This window comes from Euprymna scolopes, chromosome 7 (genome assembly GCF_053919585.1).
Source record: "Euprymna scolopes isolate OS-2025 chromosome 7, ASM5391958v1, whole genome shotgun sequence".
NCBI lineage: Eukaryota > Metazoa > Mollusca > Cephalopoda > Sepiida > Sepiolidae > Euprymna > Euprymna scolopes.
In genome coordinates this window covers 86807745-86831022 of record NC_136488.1, presented here as the reverse complement: position 1 = coordinate 86831022, position 23278 = coordinate 86807745, and the positions used below count along the sequence as shown (strand labels likewise).

The following is a 23278-nucleotide window of genomic DNA, read 5'->3' as shown; positions in this document are numbered from 1 at the left end:
CGTTCACATGGTCCCTCCCGTAAGTATCCGATGCCTTTCTAGAAAATGTTCTAACTAGAAACATATCAGGGGAAACGAATGCCAATGGAAATAAACTGATTCTTACGAAATAGAACGAATGATACTCAACAGCAAAAACAATAATAACCATCATTATCATCTGTATAACGCCCGTTTTAAATACTGACATGTGTTGGACGGCTTTTAGAAATTGATTTCCATACTAACTTATATCTGACCAGTTATTTTTGATCCCCAAAAATGTGCTCTATCATTTCCTTGCATATTTTATTTTCCTTTCCACGGCCAACTGATCCTGCTATATCAATTTATCTTCCTATACTGTTGAGATATAATTGTTTTCTGACATCATCAGATCTAAGCATGTCTTTTAGATTCACAGCACATATCCATTGTATCATTCTCATAAGATTTCTATCCATGCAACGCATGTCCTCAACCCTCCTTGGCCAGATATCACTTTTATACATTTGTGCTTTCCATATTTGATCATACAATAAGCATATATTTGATTCTGTCAAACGATGAGTAAAGTTAGTCGATCGCTGGAGAATCAAAGGTAACATTAAGAGGCAACAACAAGACTTTGGGAAAAGTTTTCGACTTTGCTTTACAGCCTGACTTAGATAAGTTTGTTAGAAATTAAGTAAAAAAAAAAAAAGACCAACAAATCAAACAGGCACAAAATGTTTACCTTATGCAATGAAATATACAAATGAAATAGTATGAGGAATGAGTTGATAGGCATGAAACAGACTAATTAAAAATATTGACCCAAAAACATGTTTAAAATGTTTATGAACTTTATTATTTCAATTGGAAGCAGCTAAGCTACATTGCCAACTATAGTCGAGGGCGACCTGAAGGCTCTCCTTCATTAGCTGCTAGTCCTAGGTGTAGGAAAGGGCGCCACTCCACTTCAGAATTATTCTACTTGACCTTGAAACTCTTCTTTTAATTTTGTGTGATATAAAGTACTATTAAAAAAAAAATTCTATGACTCAACTGAGAATTGAACTCTGGTCTCCTGATCCATTAACGAACACTTACCGTTATGTCAAATGTACCGGATGAGTCATCATGGTGAATTTCTTTTTTTTTTTTTAAAGATTATTCAAATCGAAATATCAGAGTTCCTGAATGTTTTAAACATGTTTCTGCGTCAATATTTCTAATTTGTGTGCTTTTCTTACAGTGGTTAAGAGGTTAACGACACAAACTGAAAAAGCTTGTTCGAATCCAATTTGTTCCATAGAAACACTTTCATCAAATTTACACCGAACACATGACTAATCATCCTACAAGGAAGATAACCCTCAGCTTCCTCTCCAATAAAATCAAGAACTCATTCCATATATTAACCATTTCATTTCTGTTGAAAATTTGATTTCTTTTATACTATACGCATATAATTATATCTATATACATATATATCTGTCTGTCTGTCTGTATGTATGTATTTAATATATTTATACTGTATTTATACGTGTATATACCAGTTGATAAATAAACTGTTGCAACATCTAGCTTGAAACTTCCGACAGTTGTACCTGACCGGAGAAATTTGCGCGAATGCATTACCTAAAAATAATGAGGCATAAAAGAGAAGACAAAAAATAAAAACAAATAAAAATGAAACAAAGTAAAACAAAACAAATAAATATAAAGATTTTGGGAATGGATAGAAAAAAAAAGTGAAAACGCCTTGAGCCTTCTCTTGGCCTGCCGACCCAGCAGCACTTCCGAGGAGACTTCCTGGAATTTGCATATTGCATTTGAGAAAGGAGATTTAATTAATTAACTATTATTTGTTGTATATTGAAAAAAAAAAAACATTTTGATTTCAATGTTTAAAAACTTTAAGAGTATAAAAAAGAATGATGATAAAGGATATGAAGGAAGTTAAACGCGTGTAATAAAAAAAAACAAGTAAAAAAAAATTATATTAACTATATATTAATACGATATTGTTATTTTCTGTGTCACACTTACATCCGGGTCGTTTAATTGTTATGTACTTCCATTTCTTGTAATAAATGATTTTTACAAAGAATTTTTCTTAAGTTTTGGTTTCGGTTTTGATTATAGCTGACGGAGCTCAAATTATATATATATATATATATATATATATATATATATATATATATATATATTTATTCTTCATAAGTTTTGGTTTCAATTTAACCTGATACACCCAAATCATATGGATATATTATTGTTTATTTTTGAAATCACAACTTTATATTATATAAGAATCGATATAAAATTGACTCTATATATAGAGTATATATGCGAAATCTGCATGCATTAAAATATCATATTTAGACGTATTTTATGACCGGGCTGCGTCGAGCGTCTCTGTTAGCCTAGATAAATACTTTTGCAGTTTTAACAAAAGAGCTACAATACTATCAAGGCGTTTCCATTTACGCTGAACATCCACAGAATGCCAACATAAATATATTGCATGTGAAAGAGTCAGCTGTGGAATTTACTCAGGTCCCACTAGTTATTAATTAATAATATATGATACTACATATTTCTATACTATTTTATCACTAGTTTACGAAACTATGAACCACTTGAGTATAAGGGATGAGATGGTTAGATTGAAACCCGCAAGTTGAAGAACACTATGATAGTACTAAAATTAATCAATGGGATGAACTAAATTTAATTACTGATGCGTATTATGACAAGTACGATGATAACATTTTCATATGAGGATGAAACGTGGAAGACTGTGTCGCTCAATTGCCATATAACTTATGATCAAGCTTTACTCATATATTGATAAAACTAAAAATCGATACATAAAATATATTTCTTTATAACATGTATATATATATATATATATATATATATATATATATAGTCTTTGAAGTTTTTAACATTTGAAACTATACAAAAAATTACTTTTTATCATTCGTTAAAAAAAAACCCATCTAGTCAGTAAGTCATTTAATCACCTGCAATCACTGCATCAACTCTCTCGAATTTACTATAATACCAATTTTTTTTATTTTTCAAGGGATCATCAGTTGTTTACCATGAAACACTGTTTCGGGGATTTAATATATATATATATATATATATATATATATATATATATATATATATATATATATATATATATATATCATGGTGCTTTGAGGAGTGCAGAATTTAAATATTGCAATCATGAAGGGAAGACTTTTAGAATTCATGATTAAAAGTAAAATGTGTTTTAAAATAAAGAAAAAGGGCAGAAGAAAAGGAAATAAAACTAAAGGGGGGAGGGAGTCAGCAGACCGGTTTCGCCCTCGCTTTCTCAAAGCTGTATCGAGGGGATTTTAAAAGAGGAAATCGAAAATATGTACATTTAAAATAAGACTACGTTGCGTTCCGTTATGGGTGAAAAAAAAGGGAAAGCGATAAAAAAAAGCAACGTTATAGCATTTTTCGCAGATCCTAGAGACCAATCAAGCTCAGACCTAAGAGACATTCCCTCTGTTTACAAAGAAAAGGCCTGCTCAACCGAACGTGAACAGTCTCTAAGATCTTTAAATGGAATGTTGAGTGAGCACGACCCAAAATTGAAAACAAGTTCGTGCTGAAGTTCGCTGCACATGGCGGGTTTTTAATGAGATGGTCTGTTATTGAAGACCCGTATGTGTTGGCAAGTACGTCTGTTGCTCGGAATGTCCCATTTCTGATTTTGTTAGGTACGTGCTTTTGGACTCTTCCATCCAATCCCAATGCTGTTTTACCCACATAGATGGCACCGCAACTATATTCAAAATTGTAAATTACATTATTATTTTTTATTATAAAAAACATTTTTTCGAGAGGACGGCATTAAAGATCTCATAGAGAACACAACACGTACATTTGAAGCAGAATAACATTTTTGCACCGTTGAGCTGATTTATTTTGCGAATTTCTTACTTACTGTCCCTAACCACGGTAAACATAGACATATAGTAAACATTTATTCACTGTTTGAATTTTAGTTTCAGAAAACTAAGTTTTTTTTCTTTGCATAACTGATCTAATCACATCAAGAGGGTGCCTATTCTTGGATAGGGTATCAGTAATTATTTTAAATTCTTCATTCAATTTTGATTTTGACCAAATCATAAGGACACGATGTGTTAGGGTCCAAATTAAATTGTCTTATGTTTTGGGGGCGCAAAATGAATCCCAACGGGTATACAGCCCTGTAAATGTAGATTTGTGGTATATTAATGTAAGGTAAGTATATATATATATATATATATATATATATATATATATATATATATATATATATATATATATATATATATAATCATAAGGACACGATGTGTTAGGGTCCAAATTAAATTGTCTTACGTTTTGGGGGCGCAAAATATGAATCCCAACGGGTATACAGCCCCGTAAATGTAGATTTGTGGTATATGATGTAAGGTAAGTATATATATATATATATAATACGAATATTGCCGTAAAGTAGAAATTTACAAAGAAAATTATTATTCGGGAGAACACTCCAAATCTGGGTGTATATATATATATATATATATATATATATATATATATATTATTATTATTATTATTATTATTATTTGGCAGAATACTCCAAAGCTGGGTATATACCAATTTAGTTCAATATTTTGATAAAATAAACTTAAAACTAATATTTTCTTTTCGAAAGTGTTCAATACAAAGTAGAGACTTAAATTAATATAAATATTAGAACAGCATACACAAAGTAACTAATGTTTCTGTACTGTCACACTTTCAAGAGACTAACTATCAAATAATTACAAATTAAAGTGCCTTTAATAAGTTTCTAGACTTTTTTTTTAAAGGCATTTAAAATTGATGTAGACTATTGAAAATTCAGTATGAGATGACTAACCAACTTTTATGATTTCTGGTTCAAATGAACAGCTCCAGCAAGAATTGGACTATACGCTACTGAAGCCTTATTGTCTCAGATGATGAATTTCAAAAATGAAATCTGGATGTAAGAACACTATAGAAGAACAATATGCAACAAAATTCTGTCTTTAACTTAGAAAAAATGCCACAGAAATGTATGGAATGATTCAGACTGCTTTTCAACCATCTTGCATGAATCGAGCATCAATTTTTTGAGTGGCATAAGAGATTCAAAGAAGGCAGGGAGTCTGTGAGAGATGATGAGAAGCATTGGAGGAGTAAATAACTCGGAACACCAGAGTTGATTGGCCAAATAAAGAATTTCATGGATAAGGACCGTCGTGTGTCAATAGAGACAATAAGTGCACAGTTTGATGTCAGTGTGGGAACTGTACACACAATTATTCACGAGGAGCTGATCATGCGGAAGATTTGCATAAAATTTGTTCCAAGGGTGCTCAAAGATCAGAAAGAAAGACGTTGTCATGACTACAAGGAGATGGTCGGATTGATGTATTCAGACCCTGCAGTTCCTGATACTCTGGTGACCTGCGATAAAAGCTAGGTTTATTACTATGACCCAGAGATCAAAAGATACAGTTCTCAGTGGAAGCATGTTGGCATTTCCTGTCTCAAGAAGACTAAACAGAAACTAATGATGATCCGTTTTTGTTTTACAGCATGGGTATGATCTACATGCACTGGATTCCCACTGGACAGACAGTCAACAAGGAATATTATTTTGAGGTTTTAAAGGAGTTCAGGAAGAGATTCCGTTGGAAGAGGCAAGCACTCTTTAAATCGGGTCAGTGCATTTCCACTAGGACAATGCACCAGTTCACAACTCCATCCTTGTCACAGACTGTTTGAGCAAGATTGGCTTCAAAACAGTTCCTCACCCTCCCTATAGTCCAGACCTTGCTCCCTGTGACTATTGGTTATCGCCTAAACGCAAAGAAAACCTTAGAGGCTATCGTTATGAGAGAATTGAGGAAATGAAAGAAGCTGTGACGAGGGTTATTGACAACAAGTGTATTGCAGCAGGAGGAGATTACTTCAAAGGGAACTAGAGTTTCATGTGCGTACTATCAATAAAAGTGCCTATACGAAAAAAGTCTGGAAACTTATCAAAAGCATCTCATACTTAATTATCCCCGAGAAAGAAATATAGAAAACGAAGTTTGGGCAACAAAATTAATTTCTTCTCAAAGTTCTAACTACCAACTGGGGGCATAAAACTTTTTACGCGTGCCATTAATTATCACCATCGACGAGTGAAAATCAAGTTATTTACACATTGGAAAACCATAGGCGTCAAACATATACATGCAGTAGTAGAAATCATATAAACACACGAATCATGATATACACAGACATATATATATATATATATATATATATATATATATATATATATATATATATACATATATATATATATATATATATATATGTATATATATATATATATATATATATATATATATGACTACTTCATTTAAGCACATGAATTAATATACGAAAGTATAGATTTATGGGTAAATTTTAAGTATTTACTTCAACGGTGCTCAATACGTAGGTAGAGCTAGGTAGTGAGTTATAAAATATATATGGCGATTAAGCTACACAGAATATTCCGTGTTTCATCCACGCTAGGATTCATCAGGCTTATCATCATAAGCCTGATGAATCCTAGCGTGGATGAAACGTGGAATATTCTTTGGTTGGTTGGTTATTTTTGTTTTACGGCATATCAGCCTTTTTCAGGTTATTTAATGCCGAATCAAAAGATTTTGGAGAAATTTTTTAAATAGAATATATTTGCTGTTTTCAAGTCGGTTTCTATTTAACCCATAGTTGGGACCCTAACAGGTACTACCACTCTAGGTCAGAGTGGACCTGGGAGCAATGCTAATTAGAGGGTGGCTCCACACTCCCCAAAGCCCGCAAGCTGGGGCCTCACCACTGGATATAGTTTAAGGTCATATCTAGGACCACGGAATATTCTGTGTAACTTAATCGCCATGTATATATATATATATATATATATATATATATATATATATATATATATATATATATAACTACTTCATTTATTCGCATAAATTTAATATATTAAAGTATAGATTTATGCGTAAACTTTAAGTATTTACTTCAAAAGTGCTCAATACGTAGGTAGAGCTAGTTAGTAATTTATAAAATATATATGGCGATTAAGCTACACTGAATATTCTGCGTTTCATCCAACTATAGGATTCGTCAGGCTTATGCATAAGCCTGACGAATCCTATAGTTGGATGAAACGCAGAATATTCAGTGTAGCTGAATCGCCATATATATTTTATAAATTACTATATATATATATATATATATATATATATATATATATATATATACTTTATTTAATGCATAAGCCTGACGAATCCTATAGTTGGATGAAACGCAGAATATTCAGTGTAGCTTAATCGCCATATATATTTTATAAATTACTATATATATATATATATATATATATATATATATATATATATATATATATATATATATATATATACTTTATTTAATCACATTAGTCGATATACGAAGATATAATTTTATGCGTAAATTTTCAGTATTTACTTCAACAATGCTCAATACATAGGTGGAGCTAGGTAGTAGGATATGAAAATATATATGGCAATTAAGCTACACAGAACATTCCGCATAAGCCTGACGAATTCGCATGAGAATGAAACGCGAAATATTCTCTGGAGCTGTATATATTTTTATCATATAAATATATGTCGTGCTTTTGAAATCTTATAGCTTCAGATTTAATTCGAATGGAAGGGTTAGGTCTAATATTAAATTTTGTAAAGTTATAAATAGATCTTTGCCTTTAAATACAGTCATACAGATACACATGATATTGAACGCTTAGATATCTCATATTTAATAGTTGTCCTAGGAAACATAAAAAGTCAACAGACTCGTTTTAAAAATTGCATGAGAGAGCAGAGAAGGTAACGTATTAAGAATTTTGCATAAATATTTTTGAATGAGAACAGTGAGTACTACATTTGCTCACATTCCATAAAAAAGGAAAAAAAAACATGTCAACGATTCGGGGTATTGTTTGTAAGTGTTTTCAAAGCAACAAAAATAAGATCTTGCGTTTATGAATAAAACATGGATCGACCATTTCACTGTGGAGTTACCTTATGCATTGTAGACCGCCATTTTATGTTGTTCATCGATTCGCTCGAGAAAGAAACAACCATCAATGTCAAACATTATGCAGTATTATTAGTGCGTTTGAAGGAAGGAATCGTCCCCCAAAATGGCAACGAATAAAGAAGAAAAATATACGCGTCGAGCCAGACAACGTGTTATACGTCAATTGCAACAATGACAAAAATACATGACTTGCATTTCAAATTGCTTCGAAACCCAACCTATTCTATAAACATGGTCTCCAGCGGCTACCGTCCGTTTGGTGGCCTTAATAGAATTATGGGCACATGCCTTTAAAATCTAACATGCATTTATTCAAATCGCACACACGCATACACCTTTAAATAACGCACTGGTTACCTGCTCTTGTAATTTCCGTTTGCCCAACAGCTGGCGTTCTCTACTTCCGTTTTTTTTTCTTTCTTTCGATCTTTTTCTTTTGGATTCGAACCTCCAATGTGAGCGGACGCAAATCCTAGACGCGCCTCGGCAGACGCTTTCTACCTCCCCAATGTAGGATCGAATACTTGTGTATACGTTAACAAACTTTTACATACACAATGAACATCCGACTTATACTTCAACGAGCTCTCGCATACACCCACTCACACATACACACCAAGAACATTTTACTACATGCATGCTAGTCCATATACGCACAAACACTCTGTAATGTTCGTAACCTTCGTGTGTAAATGAATATTCCTTGTACATATGTAAATATGAAAAATGTTGGAATTTTTGTTTTTGTACCAACAATTGTGCATCTGTGGGGTATAGGGTTAGAAAAGAAGAAAAAAAAAAGAAACGTACCGGGCATATCTGCATCGCTCTTTGGGAAAGAAGAAGGAAAAGATGGCCAGCGCATTTGTATACGCGAAGGGCATCTTGGGAAGGCAGAGCATGATGGGAGAAGCTATTTTTTTCCCGTCTCTTCCTTTTTTTTCTAGATAGGAGGATATAAAAACTGGGAAAAATTCCCTAGGGCAGCAGAGAGAAAAGAGTCGTGAACATCTTCTCTTGAAAAGAATTTCGTATTGCTGACGTTCGGATTGTGCGGTGTGACATTGGTGGCGAGAGGCCAGGTGTGGTCGATTGGAAAAGAAGAGGGCAGAAACGTGCTGTTGTCAAGAGAGTGACCCACTCCTTCCCGAACCCCAGAACTGACTCCTCATTACAACTCTAGAGCACTTCCATGGATATATTTGTTATATTTTTATTCTCGTTCTTATATTTGATTTTCTGTATTTTGTACTCTTTATTGAACTTAGTTTCGTATATTTTGGGTTTATACGAAACACCCTTTAATTTGAATGAAAGGACAATACTAGCTCCATGATAATGACGTCACTGGTTCCAGCGCAAAAAAATCGGCCTTTTTTGGATTCCTGCCGCGAGGAGATTGGACGTGGATTCATTGCCTGGCGTGGATGAGGGATTTCTCGAGCCTTTCCGTCTAAGAAGTACAACCCAGCAAAGAATATATCCGATCGCGACGAGGCGAACTTCTTTGAACTTTATATACACGGCTACGGTATGCGCGTATATTGAATGAAAGTAATTTTGGAATGATTTCAAAGACTGTAAATTGATAAAAATGGCACATGTGCTGTCTACCATCAACTTTGTGAGAACGTTCCTTGCAATTTATTGCATTTATTGAGAGAGTGATTAGGAAGTACTCTTATTTGAATTTTTTAATAACTGTATTCCTTTGTTGTTTTCAATAGGAGAACAGCGTTCTTTTTTGTATTGTATTTTGTTACCTGGCGTTCTTTGTTTCTGCATTTTAATTCTTGCAAAGGAAAAGATTTGCAACTTATTGTAAAAAAAAATCTCTCCTTCGTTTTTAAAACAAGACCGTTCTATTTTATTCTTTACCTCCTTTTATTTTATCCTTTTCTTTCTGCAAGCTTGTAATTTCGCGTCGAATTTATCCGAAGAAGAAGTTTCCACCATCCTGCTTTAGCGTGCTTCATTTAAATCCTTTTTGATTGTACTCGTAACACATGCCCTTATTGTTGAGTGTTTTCATTATGCTGTACGATATACAAATGACGACATCAAACTCTTCTGGTCATCGAACACTCAACCTTCATAATAACCGATTCCACAACGCAGCTCATAACGAGTAACAAAACCACACTGGGGTTTCCCACAGAATAGTTCAAGGAAAGAGATTTAGCCCTCGTGAAGAAATGATATCGAAGACTGAGGCATATCTTGAGGCCAGAGATATATTATTCTATAAAAGAAGATATCAAATTGTTAAAGACGCGTTGTAGTGGGTCAGAGTGCCGAAACAATCTTTCACTTAGTGATACAAGCACCAAAATTCGCACACAGATGCTTCAGAACTCTCTCTTTCAGAAAAGCACGTTAGCCAACTTCAAAAACAAAATGGGCGCCATTTTTAATGATGGCCACCATTCGTACCAGTATTTGCTCTAAATATTGTCAAATAACGACATTTTGATGATCTGTACATCAAAATATATTTTTTAAACGAGGAATCGAATTCTGCAATTATAGTGTCAGCTTTGTTTCTGCAGACATCTTGAAAACTGGCAGCCATCTTGAATTTTCTGATGGCTTACGTTCTTTTCTTAAAATCTATGTTCTGAACGTCATTCGTGCCAATTTTAGTGCATGTATCACTGAGGGAAAGATTCTTATGGAATACTGAGAGAACCTGCCCCACTATTGGAATCAATGTATCACCGAAGGAGAATGAATAAGTAAGTGAATGTATGTAAATGTTTGACGCCTATGGTTTTCCAACGTTTTCTTGAAATAAGATTTTAACACACTGCTCAATATATCTCGGCCTTAACTAATAAAACATCAACTTTTAGACATAATTCGACTTGATTCATTCATCCATTATTGAATGATTTATCTCTTTATTCATTAATCACTGTAATTGGTTAATGTCAAGATCGACAATAATATTGTGTTTATCACATATATATATATATATATATATATATATATATATATATATATATATATATATGATAGAAAAATCGTATTATTGAAAATTATTTAAATTAAAAAAAAATTATAAACCTATAAAGAATGTATACAAAATTTTAATTATCCAACAAGTAATACAAATAAACAAGAAAGATCTTATTCCGTGGAGTTTCGAAAAATGCTATTTTTCTCACTATAGGAAAGAGGTTTGCAAAATATGATAAATTTTGCAGATTTATGCATTGAAATAAACAACAAATATGAAAGTAATCAGACTTGCATCAAAAAAGTTATTAAATAGTTCGTGACAGTTTATAGGGATTACAAAATGATTAAAAAACAGGAAAAGGTTAAAAGGGAGAAAAATATGTGTGTGTGTGTGTGTGTGTGTGTGTGTGTGTGTGTGTGTGTGTGTGTGTGTGTGTGTGAATAGAAAGAACTGGGTAGCATGTTTGAAAGCATTATCATGTAAGATTAATTTGAAAAATTTTAGGAAACCAAATTATGCTATACAGTTTCTAGTTAAATGAACAAAATCATTTTTTCATTTTTCTTTATTCTGAAACGTTCAGTGTAAGATACCTTTTTTCAAAGATGTTTTTTCTCTTTTCATTTTTGCTGTTGATATCAAAAAGCCTCCTTTGAATAAAAATTTCATTCACCGAAAGTCTCAGAAAAAAAATGACAATGATTTTATTCATTTAATGAAGATATAATAAGACGATAAAATCACAAATGAAGTCCACCAAACATTAATACTCAACTTACAATGTCATATGTTGGCAATTTGCCCCTTGATAAATCTTGATCATTGATTTTAGTTATATGTTCGATCTATTCAAAGCTAGATTGGGACGATTTGCAGCTCAAACACGGTTGAAGTATCATTGAAAAACGGAAACAAGTTTTGGTAGTTTCAGGAAATGACTCAACCCATGACTCTTCGCATGTCACTCAAAATCTTAAGTGCTAGCCGCAGGAAATCGACCCTCAAACAATTTTACACCTACTCAAACTATCCAATTTAAAAATGGAGGTGACAGACTCATCAGCATGGCTAGTAATAACTGCATTACCCTTTGCAGGATTTGGACCACAGACAAACGTCATTTTTTATTCCTATCCCATATCTATCTAAATGTTTAAAGTTATCTTGTTTTAAAGTCCGACCAAAATAGCAATCCATCTGGCACATCGATTATGGATTCGAACCAGCCCAATTTTTTATTTACCCATTCAACCACGTTATTAGCCCAAATATATTTTATTTTGCTTCAGTTTCCGTCTAAATTTTTTAGTGGATTATTTTTAAATCATCGATTCTTCTTAAACATTAAAGGGAAATAACCTTTATTACATACATCGCTGGTTTTTAATCACTTTGTTCATTATTGTTAAAAGGAGATAGCCTAGAATTTTTTCCTTGAAGAGTATCTTCCCTTTGCAGCATTTAAAGATCTTAGCAGTTCCTCATCCAGTAAAAGATTGAAAGTTTTTAAAACTATTTGCATTCAATAATTTTACAATTAGACATTAAAACATTACTTTAATAAAGCTAGTTACACTTTTGAAACAATTAGTTTCACTCAGTAATTGGTTGGTTAAGCAATATTTACATCTAATTTTAACAATTTTTGATTTTTAGAAAATAAAAAATAATACCTTGATAAAAAACGAACAGAAAGAAAACAGGATAATTAAAAAAAAAAAAAAATCTCAAAACAAAAATAAAAGTAAAAATACTCCCGGACAGCGCCGCGTAAATATAACTTGGTGTGAATACTCATGTTAGCATACTCCAAAAGAAACGTCAAATAAGATAAGTCAGCAATGGTAAAGAGTCACAATATGGAACGAAAGAAAAGTTATATCAATCAATTTGGGTTCATTAATATATATATATATATATATATATATATATATATATATATAAAATAAAAATTACAATTAAATTTACCAAAATGATCCAAGCTGGTGAAATTAAAGTATATTATAAATATTAAAGAATTAATATTTATAAAATTATCTCTGCCAGATGTAAAAGCTCGATAAAACCAAATAGGAAATAGAGCTTATAATATGAGCAAACAGTTAATAAAGTATGTTAAAAAATACTTTGAAATGAGTTAAAACCTATTTAATCTGAAAAGGAAACACTAGATAAATGGATAGTCCTTAATTCGCGAAGTTTCGAAGAAATACTTTCCTTCTCATCAGAGGGTAGGAATTAGCAAAATGCGGGATCGGATTTTGCATGCAGAAGTATTTGTTGTTTCATCAAATACTTCTGCATGCAAAATCCGATCTCGCATTTTGCTAAGTGTTTTTTAACATATTTTATTAACTGTTTGCTCATATATATATATATATATATATATATATATATATATATATATATATATATATATATATATATATATATATATATATACTGGCTAGATGTTTCCCAACAAATACCGAAAACATATTGCTATTTTTTAGAGACGTTCAGAAAATTGATTAAGAAGAAATACAGACAGTGTTCAAACAACGACAAAATGGAAAAGGTAATCAAGAAAGATAAAATTAACGGCAAATACAAAAAGAAACCCACAAAAAACTCACTTTAAAGATGATAATCAGAGCCATCCCCCAAAAAACAAAACAAAATACATCCAAAAAATAAATAAATAAAATGATGAGCCTAGTCTGATTTTTTCCTATAATCAAGGGAATGCATCTAACCAGTATATACGCTCTGAAGCCGAAAAATGTCTCCATTGAGCTTGTTATTAGAGATAATTTTGTCGATGTTATACAGGATATAAACCTTAAATATATATTTTTTTTTTATATAATCTAAGGAATATATATATATGTATATAATAACTCAGAAGAATAAAAAGTGCATGACATAATTACTATTATGTAATCATGTTCCAAAAATGTAACATCAACAAATTCCGTGTACATATTTCAGAATTTTTATAAAAATCTTTTTTCAGCACAAAATAACAAAAGAAAAACCCATTATCATTTCGTTACAGATTAAAATAAAAATATAAAACTTATGTGAATACTTCAAAAATTTCATGTTTTCATGTGGGAATATATTTTAAAATACTGCCTGGTGTTGCTCGCGACGAACTCGTGGAATGTTTGAATTTCTTTTCTTTTTTTTAAATTCAGAATTAATTAAATGTGTAAGTTGCAGAGGCATAAGAAAAACAAACACACTTTATGCTGTTTCACTACTTTAGTAATGTAAAAAAAAAAACTTAAAATTTTTACAAATTAGCAATGCAATTTTTTTTTCTAAGTATTTTAGTGCAGTTTACTCCTTTTGCTATGGGAGATAAATTTTGTGCAATAATTTCTTTTTCGATAGTGAATCTTTTTAGGCGATTTCGTATTATTTTTTTGACTTTGTCAGTCGGACTTTAGGTTAATAGCAAAGAAAATTAGTTAACTTTCCTAAAATTTTAGAATGGCTTATAAATGGGGAATCATTTTTATATTAAATTTATATACGAAACTGATTCCCCCACTCCAAATTTTAAGATAATTACTTTTTATTGGCATTTTCTTCTTGCCATAATTTTTTTGTGGGTGTGTAAACGTAGTTGCCTAAAAGAAGCAACATTTTATATTTTAGATGGTGGTGGTGAAGAGAGCGATTTAGTTGAAGGTGATAGCCTACAATAATACCAAAATGTTTTGTTGGTCCCCCGACAAACGGAGGGTGCACCTATAAATTCACCCTTGTCCGTTCGCCCTTCCGCACTTTCTCAATAACTACGTTTTGGAATTTTTGGAAATTTTGCACAAACATTAAACATAATATGAGTAAAAAAAGTAACAGAACAGATTTTCCGGGAAAACTTCGGTTGTCTCCCTAGGGCTACCTTTCCGGTTAAAACGACTAAAATTGACACTTTTGTGCTTATTAAAAAAAATTGATGCCTTCGATAAAATTTTCTGAAAAGTTGTAACTAACTGATTTCTATATAATTTTGTTTGTCTATCCTTCGTGATAACTCCTGGGTGTGCCCCAGGGGCTCTTTTAGGCTAGTAAAAACACTCCACTTTTGGAACTATTTTACCATATTTGTTCAAAATTTTCTGTGTATGTCTATTTAGCAGTTTTGCATGGTGCTGAACTCAAATTTAAATATGTTAAAACCTTGGGGACTTTTGGGGCTAAATGGGGAGGAAGGACTTAGTCATTTCTTAGTCATTTCTTTTTTTGGATGGTGCAGAACTCAAATTTACATATGTTAAGGCCTAAAACTGCACCGTTTGTTCATTTTCACCAGAATTTGACGCCTCCTGGGGACTTTTGGGCCTAAATGGAGCGGGGTGGGGGTGTGTGGATAATGCTGGACTTAGTCATTTTTTTTTATGCCTCGTTCACTGTGCACCCACGAGGGGGTCCATGAATGCTTCACTTATTTTTGTTTGAGTTTCTCCTAGGGGACTAGGTCTTTCATTTTGCTCTTTGTTTCAGAAAAAAATCTCCAGTGCATTCTAAATGACACATTGCAACGTGCTTTATTAGTTTGAGAGAGAAGAAGGCAAGATGACCGAGGACATGTTTTAGACAACCTCATTATTGTAATGGTTAACAAACCTACAAAAATATGGTGTTTCTTAGAAGATGTTGCCAAGAAATAGGTAGTAAGCTCCCTCTATCGAGCTAGAAAATTTTTAACACCTTTCAGTATCCTATATCTTCATACTGGTACCATTCACCAATGTATGGACTATTGTTGTCACATCTGAGCTGCTGCACCAATCACTATTCTCTTCTCTTTCCCTCTTGATTTAAGTGCCCTCCCCCAAATTCTAACTCATAGGTTCGGCACTGTCTGCCAAGCTACAGTTTCTGTCGCATTGCTTTACATCCCTGTGCGTGTTTTATATATGCTTACGCGGAATTTGTATTTAAGCTCCTCTCCCCCTCAATATAAACATGTCCAACACAACAGACTAGTAAGAAAAACCTATCCTTTTGCTGTAGAGGTCCCTAGATGCCAAATGGTTTGCCACCCAGATAGCTTCTGTCTTTGAACCTCTAGGCTTTGGAATTCCTTCTCAGTTCCTTGTTTCCCCGAAGTGTCCCAACATGCAAAAATTTAAATGTAATGTGAACAAACATCTTTCTGTTCAGCTCCCCGTGCAGGTTGCTCTCTATAAATCTGGTCCTTATTAAAGTAACTCTTTATGTTTCAGTGGCATTTTTTTTTTGGGGGGGGGGGGTGAACAAAAGTAAAAATAATATGTGTATTCACATCTTGTCACATAAATGTTTTTGAAGAAAGCATATGCTGTTTTCTAGAAAATCAGTTCAAGTGGAGAGGGGAAGCGAGAAAGTAAATAAAAAATCAGACAACCACCTCAGATTTACCCTGCCACCTAAAATCAATTCTAAAATAAACCCTTCACTTCATAAAGTATGGCATAATCACGTTGACACATCGGTTCCCGCTGGATCACCAAAGTTAAGTAACGTTGATCCTGGTCAGTACTAAATGGGTGACCATTTGGGAATACCAGGTGCTGTATGTGCTCTTTGCTTATCTCAGCATTGTTTCAAGTTTTCTTGGACTTCTCCTTGCCACTGGACTCAAAACAGTGTTAATTCAGGAGATGTGTGGTTGAAAAGCGAAAATAAATAAATAAATAAATAAACGATTGCAACGAGTTTCGTCGTTTCTTACAAGTGATAATAGAAGCAGGCACCATTTTAAGTAATATGAATGACGTCATTTGTTGTCGAACTTTCAGTTAATCGCCTTAATGGCTCTGCATCCTAATTGCTCCTTTTGTACCCTTGCCACTGACAGAATCGTAAATAAACCCTCAGCATGTGCAGAGAACTGCAAGCAATCAAAATATAATGGCCTTCTCAACAGATTTGTGTTTCGCCTAATCACCATGGAGACGAGTGGAGTGATAGGTCCCGTTATGTGTGATTTCCTCAACAGCCTGGGTCTGTTAATGACGCGTCACACCAAGGACCACCATGAATTGACGGCTTTATGAGCGCCTCATCATCACTACTTTTTGTGGAAATGCCTCGAGCCTGCTCTTGGCCTGTCAAGCCAGTAAGATATCTAATGAAACTTTCTGATACTTTCATTGCTGGTTTTGTGAGATGGTCTCCGTTTTTCTTTTCATTTTTTTTAGTTAACTATTCTTTAATGTTTGTTATTACATTTCTGAAATGTGATCAAAGTTGGATATTTTCTTCCTCCTTTAGGTGGGTACTGTAGTGTACGTTCGTTTGTTCATGATGTCATCATCTCAGGCATTATCTCTTTCTTTTGAGAGGGTAATGTAACACATATTTATTCATCATCTATATATCTATAAAAGTGAAATTTTTTTTGTGTGTGTGTGTGTGTGCATTTCCCTTCCCAACTCCTCTGTCAATTTTCAGTCTACAAACTCGAGATTTGACGTAAGAGGTATTGAGATTTGGGAAAATCTTTTTAATCGGTTTTCAGTCAGAAATTTGGCTGTAAAGGGGTCAAAGTTGAATGATTTGACCGTTGAAAACTACCAAACTCCTCCACCAATTTTTGGTCTAAAGACTTGAAATTTTATATGTAGGTTAATTGGACATGGATCAAACTTTTTGAGCTAAAACAAAATAAATGTTAAGGGGCCAAAATTGAGATCAAAGTTTTAAAAAAACGTTAACCTCTGCGATCTCTACCAAATTACTCAGCCAATTTTTGGTCTAAACATTTTAAATTTTACATAAAGTGTATTCAGACATAGGGCAAGCTTTTTAATCAGTTTTTAGCCGAAAATTTGGCTGCCAATGGGTCAAAAGTCAAAAGATTTGACTTTTGACGTCTCTAACAAACTATTCAACCAATTTTAGGTCTAAACATTTGAAATTTTACATAAAGGGTATTCAGACATGCAGCAAGCTTTGTAATCAGTTTTTGGGCGAAAATTTAGCTGCCAAGAGGTCAAAGGTGAAAGAGTTGACCTTTGCAGGCTCTACGAACCTTCTCCCACAATTTCGGGTCTAAACACTTGAAATTTTAGATGTAGGTTACCTGGACATGAGTTAAACTTTTCAATATATATATATATATGTATATATTTATATATATATATATATATGTATGTATGTATATATATATATATATATATATATATATATATATATATATATATATATATAAACATATGCACATAAAGTTATGAACAGTACATAGGGCTTGAGCAAAGCCGAGCTTAACTGCAAGTGTATACTAAAAAAATGCACACAGGGAAGCATATTTTTGTCATTACAAATAAGTTCATTTTTGGCAAAAATTATTGACTGACTTAATTCCTGGAAGATATCCACTTGGACAATGAATGAAAGGGATTAAATTCAATCCTGCAATAATCCTTTCAGTTGAACTGTTGCCAAAACCTTTCCAGATTCTTTTAGATCGTTTTCATCTTCATCTAATCTGCTAATGAACAGTTAATCCATATTTAATTTTTTTTTAAGTCATTCATTTTGCTTGTCAGAAACCACATTTCTTCAAATTGAACTTCTATTGGAATTGGCTTCCTCGAATACGATTAATTTTCTCAAGGCTGAAATAGAAATTTCGGAAGAGAGACTGAGATGCGTGGAATAAAACTTGAGAAATTATGGAAAATTAAGCTAATCTCACTGTTAAAGGGTAAAACAAACCCTTTCACGAAGAAGACATATTTTTCTCTGATGATACCCTACCATGTTTGAAATTATTTTTACTTTTAAAATTATTCTTCAACCATAGACAAAATATGAATCTATTCTTTCTTTATTTTATTGCAGCGAAAAAAAGGTGAAGAAGAGAGAGAGAGAGAAAGAGAGAGAGATAAATAGGAAGAGTCTGAGAGAAGTGAAGAGAGAGGGAGAGAGAGAAAGAGAGAACGAGAGAGAGAGAGAGAGAGTGTGTGAGAGGAAAAGAAATAGAAGAAAGAACAGAGAGAGAGAGAGAGAGAGAGAAATAGGAACAGTCAGAGAGAAGTGAAGAGAGAAGTGAAGAGAGAAGGAGAGAGAGAGAGAGAGCGGGAGATAGAGTGTGAGAGGAAGATAAATAGAGGAAAGAACAGAGAGAGAGAGAGAGAAAGAGGGGGAGAGAGAAAGAGCGGAAAGAGAGAGGGAGATGGAGGGATAGAGAAGAAAGAACAGCGAAAAAGATAAAGAGAGAGAGAGAGAAAGAGAAAGAAAGAGAGAAGAGGAATGAGAGACAGAGAGAGAGAGAAAGAAAGAGAGAGAGAGAGAGAGATAAAACAGATGAAGAAAGAGAGGGAAAGAGAGAGGGAGAAAGAGTCTACTTTCTATCATATTCGTCGTGTGACATCCATGTCACACATATTAAATTAGTGATCTCAAGGATGCTATGTTAAATAGAGCTGAGAGGGAAAAGATGAAGAAATACTAAACTATTGTGATCTTATAATAATTATAGGATCAATCGCACTCACGAAAATCAATGTCCAATCCTACCTGGAAGATATACCCGATGAACCAAGTACAGGAGAGATACAAACAATTGCACACAAGGAGCAGTTAGAATTTAAAAAAAAAATCCCTCGGTTGGAATATATGAGATAGCAGGTGAATGTCTGACATCCGGTAGGATGCCTCATTCCAAGATAGAACAAAATGATAAGAAAATTGGAAAAAAAAAATAATTAAAGTTTTTGGCTTCCATGTTATTCTCATACCTTAGAGAGAAAGAGATGAAACCTGGTAACTCATAACTCTTTCATTCATTCTGTTTTCTTTCTGTCGCTCTCTCTCTCTCTCTCTCTCCTTTTTGTCAGAATGAGGGGATGGGAGAGAGAGAGAGAGAGAGAGAGAGAGAGAGAGAGAGAGAGAGAGAGAGAGAGAGAGAAATGATTGGCAATTACGCATTCTGAGTTATCTGGTTTTGTCTATCTCTCTCTATATATATTTCCTTCCTTCCTTCCTTCCCCTTCTCTTCGAAATGGGAAGCGTTGATCCCGCCTATGTTACAATGTAGAGTGCTAAATTATAGAGCCAGGGCCGGCCTATAATTATGGAGCCAGGGACGGCCTATAATTATGGAGCCAGGGACGGCCTATAGAGTCAGGTTCGGTATTGATCCAAATTGAACCTTGTATCTATAATAATATTGAACCCACATTCCACAATCACAACTAAACAAACATTACCACCACCACCACCACCACCACCACCACCGACACAATATCTCTGTGTATAAATCTATATCATTATGATTATATTGTTATTGTTTCCTAGATGGCAATCCAATAAAACCCCAGTGTTTATAAAATAGTGACCAATAAGCGGTAGAGGTGTATTATAGCATGAATTCCTTTATATATACAAACATTATTCGCTGCACATGTGCAAACGTTTCGGCTCTAATCTCGTTTGCGATCCAGTTTCATCGGGGACATCATATCAACCTGCTACAAAGAAGCTGGGTTTTCAATGAGATCTCAGCTGAAACATATATGCACATATATAACCAATAATGCTTGTATAAATAAATGTATGAATCGGCAACAATTATTTTTCGTTTATAAAGTTGAAAAAATATTGACTCATTGTTTCAACTTAATTTTTTTTTATATGTTTAGGTCTGGTAATGATATTTTAACATCGTTTCGAAATTACATCTTTAACATATAGTTCTATTCGAAAGATTAAATAGAAGAAAAAAAAGAAAATTTTTATTGATTTCTAGTTTAGTTTTAACTATTAAACCAAATGAATGCATAAGAATTAAAAAAAAAAAGTGAGTGATAAAAAGTCATTGATAAGACATCAGGGGCGATAATTCAATTTGTGAAAAAGATGTTTAATGGCTAAAATTATTTCGTTTCTATTTAGCAAAGAAAACATGAAAATTAAGAGGTATTATTTTAGGAGAAAACAATTGAAAAACAGAATTAATTCAAAACATATTGGTAAGTTTAGCAATGAATGGCATAATAAAAGTTTAAAATAAAATATTTTAGTCATGCATAAAAGTCATCCAAGAATTTCAGTACTTACAGAGATTCCCAAGTCGTGACGTATGTAGCTATCCGAACGCTTAGCGAACAGAACAAGCTACTTTTATTGCAAATAATTTTACGTACAACTTTTTTTGATTACTGATTTCATTCTTTTTTTTTTTTTTTTTTTTTTGAGAAGGAATACAAATAGAAGTGAAAGACCAAGAAATTATTTTTTCTTTTAATATGTTTTAAATTTGTTATTCTTTCCATTTTATTTTCTTTGGAGTGTCTTAGAGTTAAGAATATTGGTAGTGGTTTCTTGCTGAAAAAGGAGGATTGCTATTGGAAGAAAGAGGCTGATAAATTCGAATCAGATGTATTAAAAAAAAAGTATAAAAAAAAACAATAGGAGGTGATTTTGAGAAGAACCAGAAAAGAAAAAAGAAAGAAAGAAAGACAGAAAGAAAAAAGGAATAGAAGGAGAAGGGGAAAATAAGGAAAAAAAAGGAAAAGAAATAAATAAAGGAAAAGAAGAAATAAAGAAAAAGACGAAGAAAGCAAAAGAAAAAAGAAGGGAGGAAAAAAGAAAAAAGAAGACAAAGAAAAAGAAGAATAAGAAGAAGAAGAAGAAGAAGGAGGAGGAGGAGGAGGAGGAGGAGGAGAAAAGTTATGTCTTTTATCCAAAAAACAAGTTCAAATCAAATCTGAGAACGTAAACCGGCCAAAGAGTCGAATTTTACAAATATTAACCGCCACCATTAATCTTCTGCATTTTCGTTCAATTCCGTTATTTGTCGGTGAAACTCGGGAATCTCTATCAAATTCTCAGATGACTGTTCTGCATTTGTACCAACAGTCAATCAATACAGGAATGGCATGATAATAAAACTGTACATTATCCTCATGTCACATGAGAAAGAAACTGAGTTATTTTACATTAGCAGGCATACCCATTCTAAGACGGGTACATACGTATTGATGTACTCAGGAGGCATTTTAATAATTGGGAAGAAGTGGGAAGATAATCACGGTAGCAACAATAGGACTTACACGATAAACGTCAATGGTTTCGGGATTTTGTGTAGCAGCAGAATTTGGCTGACTTTTAACAATTGTTTTATTTTTTCTCATTAAAATCAGCGGTAAAAACACCCACTTCCGATGACCTTTAAATATCCCAAAAGATTAGACGAATAGGAACATACTTTGGACATTATTGAAGAAATGCAACAAATCAACAAAAAAAAATCTACTTTTTTTTCTGTTTTTTTTTTTTTTGGTTGCTTTTTCTATTTTTTTACTTGATCTTTATTCAATTGTAACACACACATGCACACACGTGTGTGTGTGTATGTGTGTGTGTATGAGTGTGTGTGTGTGAGTGGGTGAGTGTGTGTGTGTGTGTGTGAGTGTGTGTGTGAGTGAGAGAGAAAAAGACAAAAGAAAAAAATCAAACACAAGAATAAATCATCGAAAACGAGAGCTTTATCGGTTTCGCTCAGATTAATGAATGTCTTTTTCTGAAGATGTTCGTTGATCCGAACGAAATTGATAAAGTTCTCGCTTTTGATGATTTTTTTCCTGTTTAATTTGTTTTTCCTTTTCCTTCTTTTTTCGTGCATCCTATCTCAATAGCATTTCATTTTATGAAATATAATGTTCGCTATCGTTATACATCAGTAAAATGCTACCCCCGTATATAACAGGTATTATTTTAACATTAAATTGAATGAAAAAAGTGTTAGTTTACTCGTTACATAAATCCAGTAATGGACAAACGTTCCCTTGTTCAAAACGCCCCTTTGTTTTCCCAGCCAACAACCAACAACAGCAAACAAGGGAGATCACCCTAAAAGCTTATCCCAAATGACTGAATGAAATATCTATTTTATTACCGATGAATTGTATTTTTATTTTTCTTAATTATCAAAATGTACTTATTGTTTGGAAGTCACCCCAGACAAAATATAAAGCTACTTGATTTAAAAGCTACAAGAACGAAAGAAAATAATCGCAAAGATAGAAAATGCCTATTGATCTCAATCCTGAAAAGATTAACAGTAGCATGGAAAACAGTCAGCAGAAAGAGGGTTTCACAATCCTGCAGTTCTTGAAAGAATCTATTGGAATAAGAAGCTGTATTATAAAGAGGTATCGAAGTAGCGAATTGATGGAGACCACTAGA

At 33.0% G+C, this 23278-nt stretch overlaps 1 protein-coding gene across 21 annotated transcripts in view; it reads right to left on the bottom strand.

The window, feature by feature from the left end:
- LOC145279820 (otoferlin-like) overlaps window positions 1–23278 on the bottom strand; it is a 1618966-nt gene that overhangs the window by 1106909 nt on the left and 488779 nt on the right. The window contains exon 11 of one of the 21 annotated variants that reach the window (XM_080131193.1): window positions 1518–1602. The exons of the other annotated variants lie outside the window; for them this stretch is intronic. Within the exon in view, the coding sequence (XP_079987319.1) occupies window positions 1518–1602 (85 nt within the window). The remainder of the gene's footprint in view (window positions 1–1517; window positions 1603–23278) is intronic. 21 annotated transcript variants of the gene reach the window in all.